Here is a 14,460-nt window from a genome sequence, read left to right as displayed (position 1 = left end):
GACCATTCAATGTGTCGCTTCATTGTCTACTGTCCCCAGCCTCTCCTCTCCTCTCTCTCTCTCTCTCTCCTCTCTCTCTCTCTCTCTCTCTCTCTCTCTCCCTCCAGGGGATATAACTCTGACCCGTCGCCGCGATATTACAAGATTCTTATCAGCCCCGTCGCTCTAACAGTGTGGAAACCCAATGGAAGGTCCCGGACAAAGGCTGTTTCTCTCTATCTCTGAGAATCCTAATCGTCTGGTTTTCTCATGTAACGAGTGTTTCTCCTTTTCATCCAGAGTTTACCCATCCCCCCCTTCCCTTTTCTCATTTCCTGATTGTAGCGGCAGTTACTGGACCCAGACTGACTCTTGCGCTCCCTCTGTCGTTCAGTCCTCTTGGCACAGAGTTGGGCAAAAGATCTGGGTTAAGAGATCAAATCAAACTTTATTTGTCACGTGTGTCGAAAACAACAGGTGTAGACCTTACCGTGAAATACTTACTTACAAGCCTTTAACCAACAGGTGTAGACCTTACTGTGAAATACTTACTTACAAGCCTTTAACCAACAGGTGTAGACCTTACTGTGAAATACTTACTTACAAGCCTTTAACCAACAGGTGTAGACCTTACTGTGAAATACTTACTTACAAGCCTTTAACCAACAGGTGTAGACCTTACTGTGAAATGCTTACTTACAAGCCTTTAACCAACAGGTGTAGACCTTACCGTGAAATACTTACTTACAAGCCTTTAACCAACAGTGCAATAATAAAAAAGTAAAGTATAAAATAACAGTAACGAGGCTGAATACAGGGGCTACCGGTACCGAGTCAATGTGGAGGCTATATACAGGGGCTACCGGTACCGAGTCAATGTGGAGGCTATATACAGGGGCTACCGGTACCGAGTCAATGTGGAGGCTATATACAGCGGCTACCGGTACCGAGTCAATGTGGAGGCTATATACAGCGGCTACCGGTACCGCGTCAATGTGGAGGCTATATACAGGGGCTACCGGTACCGAGTCAATGTGGAGGCTATATACAGGGGCTACCGGTACCGCGTCAATGTGGAGGCTATATACAGGGGGTACCGGTACAGAGTCAATGTGGAGGCTATATACAGGGGGGGTACCGGTACAGAGTCAATGTGGAGGCTATATACAGGGGGTACCAGTACAGAGTCAATGTGGAGGCTATATACAGGGGGTACCGGTACAGAGTCAATGTGGAGGCTATATACAGGGGGTACTGGTACAGAGTCAATGTGGAGGCTATATACAGGGGGTACCGGTACAGAGTCAATGTGGAGGTTATATACAGGGTGTTACGGTACAGAGTCAATGTGGAGGCTATATACAGGGGGTACCAGTACAGAGTCAATGTGGAGGCTATATACAGGGGGTACCAGTACAGAGTCAATGTGGAGGCTATATACAGGGGGTACCAGTACAGAGTTAATGTGGAGGCTATATACAGGGGCTACCGGTACAGAGTCAATGTGGAGGCTATATACAGGGGGTACCGGTACAGAGTCAATGTGGAGGCTATATACAGGAGGTACCGGTACAGAGTCAATGTGGAGGCTATATACAGGGTGTTACGGTACAGAGTCAATGTGGAGGCTATATACAGGGGCTACCGGTACAGAGTCAATGTGGAGGCTATATACAGGGGGTACCGGTACAGAGTCAATGTGGAGGCTATATACAGGGGCTACCGGTACCGCGTCAATGTGGAGGCTATATACAGGGGCTACCGGTACCGAGTCAATGTGGAGGCTATATACAGGGGGTACCGGTACAGAGTCAATGTGGAGGCTATATACAGGGGGTACCGGTACCGAGTCAATGTGGAGGCTATATACAGGGGGTACCAGTACAGAGTCAATGTGGAGGCTATATAAAGGGGGTACCGGTACCGAGTCAATGTGGAGGCTATATACAGGGGGTACCGGTACAGAGTCAATATGGAGGCTATATACAGGGGCTACCGGAACCGAGTCAATGTGCGGGGGGTACAGGTTAGACGAGGTAATTTGTACATGTAGGTAGGGGTGAGGTGACTATGCATAGATAATAAACAGCGAGTAGCAGCAGTGTAAAAACCAATGGAGTGCGGTGGGGAAGTCAATGTAAATTGTCCGGGTGGCGATGAACTTAGTAGAGTACATGCCCAGAGACACAGTATCTCTATGTATCTCTATGTATCTCTGTGTGAAAAAGGTACAAAGCAAATTCAAACCAAGTTCAGTTTGTTCTACAAGTAGAGAAACAGATGAATTCTGAACTAAAGGGAATAAAACTGACAGCTGTGTTTGTTTGTGTTTCCCAGGTTGCTGAAACATGGCGATGAGTGTTTTGAGCCTGATGCCTGCCCTTGCCTCTGGAAGGGGAAAGAGTACTATCCAGGAGATAGAGTCACCTCCCCCTGTCACCAATGGTACGTTTAGAAACAACTCATACACGGACTTTACCAGAGATTAAACGCTTCTCGAACCAAACAGGATATGTATCAAACTCAACATGTTTTAGGAGAGAGTGGAACCTAATTATCTACAGTCATAAATTAGTGAATGGTTTTCAGATCATTTCCTGTACAGAAGTATGACACAGAGAGGTATTGTTTCTTCTAAACACCCCTCTATATTCAACCCCTTATTAGATCTATCATATATACAGCTTTCATTTGCCATGACATTTCAAGTATCTGAGTCCCTGACACATTTGTTGACTCAGTACCTGGCAAAACCTGGCAACGTGTGGCCGAATTAAGACAAATCTTCGAACAGCTAAACAATTTTCCAGGATCATTGCTGAGCTTCAGGTGATGAGTCTTGTATAGATTGGACCTCCGGTGAGACTGTTCACCTGATATCCATAACCCTGTATTATCTATCATAGAAAATCACCTCCCAGCTCTGGCTTACAGAGAGTCCTTGTATGACGGCCGTTCATTCAACAGTCTCCCTGCCGAGTGAAACAGTGATCTCAGTCTTTCTCCTTTCTTCTCTCCATCCATTTCTTCTTCTAGCTGTTAGCGAGGGAAGAGGGGAGATGGGAATCTGTATAATAGCACTATGAACGCTGGTGATTCAACATTTGGCAGTTGACGAGATCCCTACTTTTCGGGCAGACGATAATCGCTGAGGCCTCCCGAACAAAAGGCGGCCATTAGTTATGACAGAATGTGCTTACATTAAGTGGTAGCAGTTAGCTGGCAGGTTGGTACTGAATCAGGATGGTTGACGCTGTGTGTCTCTTTCAGTGTCTGCCAGCACGGAACGTTCCGGTGTGTGTTCCATCTGTGTCCGTCCATGTGCACAGCCTATGGGGACCGCCACTACAGGACATTTGATGGTCTACTGTTTGACTACGTTGGAGTGTGTAAAGTCTACCTAGTAAAGGTATGCTGTTTGATTACGTTGGAGTGTGTAAAGTCTACCTAGTAAAGGTATGCTGTTTGACTACGTTGGAGTGTGTAAAGTCTACCTAGTAAAGGTATGCTGTTTGACTACGTTGGAGTGTGTAAAGTCTACCTAGTAAAGGTATGCTGTTTGATTACGTTGGAGTGTGTAAAGTCTACCTAGTAAAGGTATGATGTTTGACTACGTTGGAGTGTGTAAAGTCTACCTAGTAAAGGTATGATGTTTGACTACGTTGGAGTGTGTAGAGTCTACCTAGTAAAGGTATGATGTTTGACTACGTTGGAGTGTGTAAAGTCTACCTAGTAAAGGTATGATGTTTGACTACGTTGGAGTGTGTAAAGTCTACCTAGTAAAGGTATGCTGTTTGACTACGTTGGAGTGTGTAAAGTCTACCTAGTAAAGGTATGCTGTTTGACTACGTTGGAGCGTGTAAAGTCTACCTAGTAAAGGTATGCTGTTTGACTACGTTGGAGTGTGTAAAGTCTACCTAGTAAAGGTATACTGTTTGACTACGTTGGAGTGTGTAAAGTCTACCTAGTAAAGGTATGCTGTTTGACTACGTTGGAGTGTGTAAAGTCTACCTAGTAAAGGTATGATGTTTGATTAGGTTGGAGTGTGTAAAGTCTACCTAGTAAAGGTACGCTGTTTGACTACGCTGGAGTGTGTAAAGTCTACCTAGTAAAGGTATTATGTTTGACTACGTTGGAGTGTGTAAAGTCTACCTAGTAAAGGTATGCTGTTTGATTACGTTGGAGTGTGTAAAGTCTACCTAGTAAAGGTATGCTGTTTGACTACGTTGGAGCGTGTAAAGTCTACCTAGTAAAGGTATGATGTTTGACTACGTTGGAGTGTGTAAAGTCTACCTAGTAAAGGTATGCTGTTTGACTACGTTGGAGTGTGTAATGTCTACCTAGTAAAGGTATGATGTTTGACTACGTTGGAGTGTGTAAAGTCTACCTAGTAAAGGTATGCTGTTTGACTACGTTGGAGCGTGTAAAGTCTACCTAGTAAAGGTATGCTGTTTGACTACGTTGGAGTGTGTAAAGTCTACCTAGTAAAGGTATGCTGTTTGATTACGTTGGAGTGTGTAAAGTCTACCTAGTAAAGGTATGCTGTTTGACTACGTTGGAGTGTGTAAAGTCTACCTAGTAAAGGTATACTGTTGACTACGTTGGAGTGTGTAAAGTCTACCTAGTAAAGGTATGCTGTTTGACTACGTTGGAGTGTGTAAAGTCTACCTAGTAAAGGTATGCTGTTTGATTACGTTGGAGTGTGTAAAGTCTACCTAGTAAAGGTATGCTGTTTGACTACGTTGGAGTGTGTAAAGTCTACCTAGTAAAGGTATGCTGTTTGATTACGTTGGAGTGTGTAAAGTCTACCTAGTAAAGGTATGCTGTTTGATTACGTTGGAGTGTGTAAAGTCTACCTAGTAAAGGTATGCTGTTTGACTACGTTGGAGTGTGTAAAGTCTACCTAGTAAAGGTATGCTGTTTGACTACGTTGGAGTGTGTAAAGTCTACCTAGTAAAGGTATGCTGTTTGACTACGTTGGAGTGTGTAAAGTCTACCTAGTAAAGGTATGCTGTTTGACTACGTTGGAGTGTGTAAAGTCTACCTAGTAAAGGTATGCTGTTTGACTACGTTGGAGTGTGTAAAGTCTACCTAGTAAAGGTATGCTGTTTGACTACGTTGGAGTGTGTAAAGTCTACCTAGTAAAGGTACCAGAGTCACATTTCCAGTACTCAAGTTCATGTATTTTTCCTCATTATTTGATAATAAAATGGGATGAATAAATGTAATGCCAGGTATCCATGAATGGATGAAGGGATTGATGAATGGATGAAGGGATTGATGAATGGATGAAGGGATTGATGAATGGATGAAGGGATTGATGAATGGATGAAGGGATTGATGAATGGATGAAGGGATTGATGAATGGATGAAGGGATTGATGAATGGATGAAGGGATTGATGAATGGATGAAGGGATTGATGAATGGATGAAGGGATTGATGAATAGATGAAGGGATTGATGAATGGATGAAGGGATTGATGAATGGATGAAGGGATTGATGAATGGATGAAGGGATTGATGAATGGATGAAGGGATTGATGAATAGATGAAGGGATTGATGAATGGATGAAGGGATTGATGAATGGATGAAGGGATTGATGAATGGATGAAGGGATTGATGAATGGATGAAGGGATTGATGAATGGATGAAGGGATTGATGAATGGATGAAGGGATTGATGAATGGATGAAGGGATTGATGAATGGATGAAGGGATTGATGAATAGACTGGCTTAGGGTTTAATTACTCAATATACTTCTTCACACATTTCGTAGTTTTCAGTAGCATAGTTCTATCCTGGGTTAGCTTGCTATTTTCATGTTGTTTTTCCCCGTCCGACCTTCAGAGCAGTGCGGATCTGATGATGAGTGTGACGGCTGAGAACGTGGACTGTTACGACAGCGGCGTCATCTGCAGGAAATCTCTACTCATCAACATTGGTAGATCTTTCATCGCGTTGGACGACGACAGTGGCAAACCAGTAAGTGCATGCTCCTGCTCCTGCTCCTTGCTCCTGCTCCTGCTCCTGCTCCTGAACCTCACCAGGTAGCTTGCCGCTGGTGGTCCTACCAAGTCACCGCTGGGATGCCGCCCAGTTTCCACTAGCGGCCCGTTACTTGTTTAATTACTTGCTTTCGATAGGGTTAATGTAGCCTACAGTGTACTAAGAAATGTTTGATGAAAACATTACAGAGAGAGGAACTACCCTTAACCACCTGACCCCTCTGACCCCTCTGACCCAATGAATATCACATTACTATTGTCACACCTTACCAATTATGGCACATATTTCACTTATTTAAGACTACCTAATTCATGATCCCTGCCCTCTTCCCTGTCCTCCAGCTTGTCCTCTTCCCTGTCCTCCATCTTGTCCTCCATCTTGTCCTCTTCCCTGTCCTCTGTCTTGTCCTCTTCCCTGTCCTCCTCCCTGTCCTCCAGCTTGTCCTCTTCCTTGTCCTCCAGCTTGTCCTCTTCCCTGTCCTCCAGCTTGTCCTCTTCCCTGTCCTCCATCTTGTTCTCTTCCCTGTCCTCTGTCTTGTCCTCTTCCCTGTCCTATGACTTGTCCTCTCTCCTGTCCTCTTTCCTATTCTCTTCCCTGTACACTTCCCTCTCCTCTAACTTATCCTCTTCCCTGTCCTCCTCCCTGTCCTCTCCCCTGTCCTATGTCTTGTCCTCTTTCCTGTCCTCAATGAACAATAAACCATAAAGACATGAGGTTAAAAAAAACACAGGGGGGCACTACCCCCAGACCCCCCTGGCTCATCTCAACCTGTTCATCAGTATTGATCTAATTCCTGTCCATTGTCCTGTTTCCTGTCCTCCATCTTGTGTAGAACCCGTCCAGTGTGATCGACTGGAGGCAGGAGGTGTTCATATGGAGCGCTGGGCTTTTCACCGTGGTCCACGTTCCCGAGGAGGACCTGACCGTGCTCTGGGATCGCAAGACCACGATCCACATCCAGGCTGGACCACGCTGGCAGGTCAGGCATCAAGGGTTGTTAGTGTTTCACAGTCCCTACCCGAGAATAACATGGGCCCTGTCGTCCACAGTCCCTACCCTAGAATAACATGGGCCCTGTCGTCCACAGTCCCTACCCTAGAATAACATGGGCCCTGTCTTCCACAGTCCCTACCCTAGAATAACATGGGCCCTGTCTTCCACAGTCCCTACCCTAGAATAACATGGGCCCTGTCTTCCACAGTCCCTACCCTAGAATAACATGGGCCCTGTCTTCCTCAGTCCCTACCCTAGAATAACATGGGCCCTGTCTTCCACAGTCCCTACCCTAGAATAACATGGGCCCTGTCTTCCACAGTCCCTACCCTAGAATAACATGGGCCCTGTCTTCCACAGTCCCTACCCTAGAATAACATGGGCCCTGTCTTCCACAGTCCCTACCCTAGAATAACATGGGCCCTGTCTTCCACAGTCCCTACCCTAGAATAACATGGGCCCTGTCTTCCACAGTCCCTACCCTAGAATAACATGGGCCCTGTCTTCCTCAGTCCCTACCCTAGAATAACATGGGCCCTGTCTTCCACAGTCCCTACCCTAGAATAACATGGGCCCTGTCTTCCACAGTCCCTACCCTAGAATAACATGGGCCCTGTCTTCCACAGTCCCTACCCTAGAATAACATGGGCCCTGTCTTCCACAGTCCCTACCCTAGAATAACATGGGCCCTGTCTTCCACAGTCCCTACCCTAGAATAACATGGGCCCTGTCTTCCTCAGTCCCTACCCTAGAATAACATGGGCCCTGTCTTCCACAGTCCCTACCCTAGAATAACATGGACCCTGTCTTCCACAGTCCCTACCCTAGAATAACATGGGCCCTGTCTTCCTCAGTCCCTACCCTAGAATAACATGGGCCCTGTCTTCCACAGTCCCTACCCTAGAATAACATGGGCCCTGTCTTCCACAGTCCCTACCCTAGAATAACATGGACCCTGTCTTCCACAGTCCCTACCCTAGAATAACATGGGCCCTGTCTTCCACAGTCCCTACCCTAGAATAACATGGGCCCTGTCTTCCACAGTCCCTACCCTAGAATAACATGGGCCCTGTCTTCCACAGTCCCTACCCTAGAATAACATGGGCCCTGTCTTCCACAGTCCCTACCCTAGAATAACATGGGCCCTGTCTTCCACAGTCCCTACCCTAGAATAACATGGGCCCTGTCTTCCACAGTCCCTACCCGAGAATAACATGGGCCCTGTCTTCCACAGTCCCTACCCTAGAATAACATGGGCCTTGTCTTCCACAGTCCCTACCCTAGAATAACATGGGCCCTGTCGTCCACAGTCCCTACCCTAGAATAACATGGGCCCTGTCTTCCACAGTCCCTACCCTAGAATAACATGGGCCCTGTCTTCCACAGTCCCTACCCTAGAATAACATGGGCCCTGTCTTCCACAGTCCCTACCCTAGAATAACATGGGCCCTGTCTTCCACAGTCCCTACCCTAGAATAACATGGGCCCTGTCTTCCACAGTCCCTACCCTAGAATAACATGGGCCCTGTCTTCCACAGTCCCTACCCTAGAATAACATGGGCCCTGTCTTCCACAGTCCCTACCCGAGAATAACATGGGCCCTGTCTTCCACAGTCCCTACCCTAGAATAACATGGGCCTTGTCTTCCACAGTCCCTACCCTAGAATAACATGGGCCCTGTCGTCCACAGTCCCTACCCTAGAATAACATGGGCCCTGTCTTCCACAGTCCCTACCCTAGAATAACATGGGCCCTGTCTTCCACGGTCCCTACCCTAGAATAACATGGGCCCTGTCTTCCACAGTCCCTACCCTAGAATAACATGGGCCCTGTCTTCCACAGTCCCTACCCTAGAATAACATGGGCCCTGTCTTCCTCAGTCCCTACCCTAGAATAACATGGGCCCTGTCTTCCACAGTCCCTACCCTAGAATAACATGGACCCTGTCTTCCACAGTCCCTACCCTAGAATAACATGGGCCCTGTCTTCCTCAGTCCCTACCCTAGAATAACATGGGCCCTGTCTTCCACAGTCCCTACCCTAGAATAACATGGACCCTGTCTTCCACAGTCCCTACCCTAGAATAACATGGGCCCTGTCTTCCACAGTCCCTACCCTAGAATAACATGGGCCCTGTCTTCCTCAGTCCCTACCCTAGAATAACATGGGCCCTGTCTTCCACAGTCCCTACCCTAGAATAACATGGACCCTGTCTTCCACAGTCCCTACCCTAGAATAACATGGGCCCTGTCTTCCTCAGTCCCTACCCTAGAATAACATGGGCCCTGTCTTCCACAGTCCCTACCCTAGAATAACATGGGCCCTGTCTTCCACAGTCCCTACCCTAGAATAACATGGACCCTGTCTTCCACAGTCCCTACCCTAGAATAACATGGGCCCTGTCTTCCACAGTCCCTACCCTAGAATAACATGGGCCCTGTCTTCCACAGTCCCTACCCTAGAATAACATGGGCCCTGTCTTCCACAGTCCCTACCCTAGAATAACATGGGCCCTGTCTTCCACAGTCCCTACCCTAGAATAACATGGGCCCTGTCTTCCACAGTCCCTACCCTAGAATAACATGGGCCCTGTCTTCCACAGTCCCTACCCGAGAATAACATGGGCCCTGTCTTCCACAGTCCCTACCCTAGAATAACATGGGCCTTGTCTTCCACAGTCCCTACCCTAGAATAACATGGACCCTGTCTTCCACAGTCCCTACCCTAGAATAACATGGGCCCTGTCTTCCACAGTCCCTACCCTAGAATAACATGGGCCCTGTCTTCCACAGTCCCTACCCTAGAATAACATGGGCCCTGTCTTCCACAGTCCCTACCCTAGAATAACATGGGCCCTGTCTTCCACAGTCCCTACCCTAGAATAACATGGGCCCTGTCTTCCACAGTCCCTACCCTAGAATAACATGGGCCCTGTCTTCCACAGTCCCTACCCGAGAATAACATGGGCCCTGTCTTCCACAGTCCCTACCCTAGAATAACATGGGCCTTGTCTTCCACAGTCCCTACCCTAGAATAACATGGGCCCTGTCGTCCACAGTCCCTACCCTAGAATAACATGGGCCCTGTCTTCCACAGTCCCTACCCTAGAATAACATGGGCCCTGTCTTCCACAGTCCCTACCCTAGAATAACATGGGCCCTGTCTTCCACAGTCCCTACCCTAGAATAACATGGGCCCTGTCTTCCACAGTCCCTACCCTAGAATAACATGGGCCCTGTCTTCCACAGTCCCTACCCTAAAATAACATGGGCCCTGTCTTCCACAGTCCCTACCCTAGAATAACATGGGCCCTGTCTTCCACAGTCCCTACCCGAGAATAACATGGGCCCTGTCTTCCACAGTCCCTACCCTAGAATAACATGGGCCTTGTCTTCCACAGTCCCTACCCTAGAATAACATGGGCCCTGTCGTCCACAGTCCCTACCCTAGAATAACATGGGCCCTGTCTTCCACAGTCCCTACCCTAGAATAACATGGGCCCTGTCTTCCACGGTCCCTACCCTAGAATAACATGGGCCCTGTCTTCCACAGTCCCTACCCTAGAATAACATGGGCCCTGTCTTCCTCAGTCCCTACCCTAGAATAACATGGACCCTGTCTTCCACAGTCCCTACCCTAGAATAACATGGGCCCTGTCTTCCACAGTCCCTACCCTAGAATAACATGGGCCTTGTCTTCTACAGTCTCTACCCTAGAATAATATGGGCCTTGTCTTCCACAGTCCCTACCCTAGAATAACATGGGCCTTGTCTTCCACAGTCCCTACCCTAGAATAACATGGGCTCTGTCTTTACAAAGCAGCCGCTGTCTCCTATAGCAGTCTCTCTCAACCCAGTCCTCTGTCTCTTATAGCAGTCTTTCTCAACCCAGTCCTCTGTCTCCTATAGCAGTCTCTCTCAACCCAGTCCTCTGTCTCCTATAGCAGTCTTTCTCAACCCAGTCCTCTGTCTCCTATAGCAGTCTCTCTCAACCCAGTCCTCTGTCTCCTATAGCAGTCTCTCTCAACCCAGTCCTCTGTCTCCTATAGCAGTCTTTCTCAACCCAGTCCTCTGTCTCCTATAGCAGTCTCTCTCAACCCAGTCCTCTGTCTCCTATAGCAGTCTCTCTCAACCCAGTCCTCTGTCTCCTATAGCAGTCTTTCTCAACCCAGTCCTCTGTCTCCTATAGCAGTCTCTCTCAACCCAGTCCTCTGTCTCCTATAGCAGTCTCTCTCAACCCAGTCCTCTGTCTCCTATAGCAGTCTCTCTCAACCCAGTCCTCTGTCTCCTATAGCAGTCTCTCTCAACCCAGTCCTCTGTCTCCTATAGCAGTCTCTCTCAACCCAGTCCGCTGTCTCCTATAGCAGTCTTTCTCAACCCAGTCCGCTGTCTCCTATAGCAGTCTCTCTCAACCCAGTCCTCTGTCTCCTATAGCAGTCTCTCTCAACCCAGTCCTCTGTCTCCTATAGCAGTCTCTCTCAACCCAGTCCTCTGTCTCCTATAGCAGTCTCTCTCAACCCAGTCCTCTGTCTCCTATAGCAGTCTTTCTCAACCCAGTCCGCTGTCTCCTATAGCAGTCTCTCTCAACCCAGTCCTCTGTCTCCTATAGCAGTCTCTCTCAACCCAGTCCTCTGTCTCCTATAGCAGTCTCTCTCAACCCAGTCCGCTGTCTCCTATAGCAGTCTTTCTCAACCCAGTCCTCTGTCTCCTATAGCAGTCTCTCTCAACCCAGGCCTCTGTCTCCTATAGCAGTCTCTCTCAACCCAGTCCTCTGTCTCCTATAGCAGTCTTTCTCAACCCAGTCCTCTGTCTCCTATAGCAGTCTCTCTCAACCCAGGCCTCTGTCTCCTATAGCAGTCTCTCTCAACCCAGTCCTCTGTCTCCTATAGCAGTCTCTCTCAACCCAGTCCTCTGTCTCCTATAGCAGTCTTTCTCAACCCAGTCCTCTGTCTCCTATAGCAGTCTCTCTCAACCCAGTCCTCTGTCTCCTATAGCAGTCTCTCTCAACCCAGTCCTCTGTCTCCTATAGCAGTCTTTCTCAACCCAGTCCTCTGTCTCCTATAGCAGTCTCTCTCAACCCAGTCCTCTGTCTCCTATAGCAGTCTCTCTCAACCCAGTCCTCTGTCTCCTATAGCAGTCTCTCTCAACCCAGTCCTCTGTCTCCTATAGCAGTCTCTCTCAACCCAGTCCTCTGTCTCCTATAGCAGTCTCTCTCAACCCAGTCCTCTGTCTCCTATAGCAGTCTCTCTCAACCCAGTCCTCTGTCTCCTATAGCAGTCTCTCTCAACCCAGTCCTCTGTCTCCTATAGCAGTCTCTCTCAACCCAGGCCTCTGTCTCCTATAGCAGTCTCTCTCAACCCAGTCCTCTGTCTCATATAGCAGTCTCTCTCAACCCAGTCCTCTGTCTCCTATAGCAGTCTCTCTCAACCCAGTCCTCTGTCTCCTATAGCAGTCTTTCTCAACCCAGTCCTCTGTCTCCTATAGCAGTCTCTCTCAACCCAGTCCTCTGTCTCCTATAGCAGTCTTTCTCAACCCAGTCCTCTGTCTCCTATAGCAGTCTCTCTCAACCCAGTCCTCTGTCTCCTATAGCAGTCTTTCTCAACCCAGTCCTCTGTCTCCTATAGCAGTCTCTCTCAACCCAGTCTTCTGTCTCCTATAGCAGTCTCTCTCAACCCAGTCCTCTGTCTCCTATAGCAGTCTTTCTCAACCCAGTCCTCTGTCTCCTATAGCAGTCTCTCTCAACCCAGTCCTCTGTCTCCTATAGCAGTCTCTCTCAACCCAGTCCTCTGTCTCCTATAGCAGTCTCTCTCAACCCAGTCCTCTGTCTCCTATAGCAGTCTCTCTCAACCCAGTCCTCTGTCTCCTATAGCAGTCTCTCTCAACCCAGTCCTCTGTCTCCTATAGCAGTCTCTCTCAACCCAGTCCTCTGTCTCCTATAGCAGTCTCTCTCAACCCAGTCCTCTGTCTCCTATAGCAGTCTTTCTCAACCCAGTCCTCTGTCTCCTATAGCAGTCTCTCTCAACCCAGTCCTCTGTCTCCTATAGCAGTCTCTCTCAACCCAGTCCTCTGTCTCCTATAGCAGTCTCTCTCAACCCAGTCCTCTGTCTCCTATAGCAGTCTCTCTCAACCCAGTCCTCTGTCTCCTATAGCAGTCTCTCTCAACCCAGTCCTCTGTCTCCTATAGCAGTCTCTCTCAACCCAGTCCTCTGTCTCCTATAGCAGTCTCTCTCAACCCAGTCCGCTGTCTCCTATAGCAGTCTTTCTCAACCCAGTCCTCTGTCTCCTATAGCAGTCTTTCTCAACCCAGTCCTCTGTCTCCTATAGCAGTCTCTCTCAACCCAGTCCTCTGTCTCCTATAGCAGTCTCTCTCAACCCAGTCCTCTGTCTCCTATAGCAGTCTCTCTCAACCCAGTCCTCTGTCTCCTATAGCAGTCTCTCTCAACCCAGTCCTCTGTCTCCTATAGCAGTCTCTCTCAACCCAGTCCTCTGTCTCCTATAGCAGTCTCTCTCAACCCAGTCCTCTGTCTCCTATAGCAGTCTCTCTCAACCCAGTCCTCTGTCTCCTATAGCAGTCTCTCTCAACCCAGTCCTCTGTCTCCTATAGCAGTCTCTCTCAACCCAGTCCTCTGTCTCCTATAGCAGTCTCTCTCAACCCAGTCCTCTGTCTCCTATAGCAGTCTCTCTCAACCCAGTCCTCTGTCTCCTATAGCAGTCTTTCTCAACCCAGTCCTCTGTCTCCTATAGCAGTCTCTCTCAACCCAGTCCTCTGTCTCCTATAGCAGTCTTTCTCAACCCAGTCCGCTGTCTCCTATAGCAGTCTCTCTCAACCCAGTCCTCTGTCTCCTATAGCAGTCTCTCTCAACCCAGTCCTCTGTCTCCTATAGCAGTCTTTCTCAACCCAGTCCTCTGTCTCCTATAGCAGTCTTTCTCAACCCAGTCCTCTGTCTCCTATAGCAGTCTTTCTCAACCCAGTCCTCTGTCTCCTATAGCAGTCTCTCTCAACCCAGTCCTCTGTCTCCTATAGCAGTCTCTCTCAACCCAGTCCTCTGTCTCCTATAGCAGTCTTTCTCAACCCAGTCCTCTGTCTCCTATAGCAGTCTTTCTCAACCCAGTCCTCTGTCTCCTATAGCAGTCTTTCTCAACCCAGTCCTCTGTCTCCTATAGCAGTCTCTCTCAACCCAGTCCTCTGTCTCCTATAGCAGTCTCTCTCAACCCAGTCCTCTGTCTCCTATAGCAGTCTTTCTCAACCCAGTCCTCTGTCTCCTATAGCAGTCTTTCTCAACCCAGTCCTCTGTCTCCTATAGCAGTCTCTCTCAACCCAGTCCTCTGTCTCCTATAGCAGTCTTTCTCAACCCAGTCCTCTGTCTCCTATAGCAGTCTTTCTCAACCCAGTCCTCTGTCTCCTATAGCAGTCTCTCTCAACCCAGTCCTCTGTCTCCTATAGCAGTCTCTCTCAACCCAGTCCTCTGTCTCCTATAGCAG

General features: G+C 48.3%; 1 protein-coding gene across 1 annotated transcript in view; it reads left to right on the top strand.

The window, feature by feature from the left end:
- Nucleotides 1-14,460, top strand: part of otog (otogelin) — a 163,604-nt gene that overhangs the window by 78,880 nt on the left and 70,264 nt on the right. The window contains exons 24-27 of the mRNA XM_071400514.1: nucleotides 2,317-2,424; nucleotides 3,250-3,388; nucleotides 5,828-5,962; nucleotides 6,819-6,965. Coding sequence (XP_071256615.1) covers nucleotides 2,317-2,424; nucleotides 3,250-3,388; nucleotides 5,828-5,962; nucleotides 6,819-6,965 — 529 coding nt within the window. The remainder of the gene's footprint in view (nucleotides 1-2,316; nucleotides 2,425-3,249; nucleotides 3,389-5,827; nucleotides 5,963-6,818; nucleotides 6,966-14,460) is intronic.

This window comes from Salvelinus alpinus, chromosome 5, assembly GCF_045679555.1.
Source record: "Salvelinus alpinus chromosome 5, SLU_Salpinus.1, whole genome shotgun sequence".
NCBI lineage: Eukaryota > Metazoa > Chordata > Actinopteri > Salmoniformes > Salmonidae > Salvelinus > Salvelinus alpinus.
This window is presented reverse-complemented; position numbering and strand designations above follow the sequence as displayed.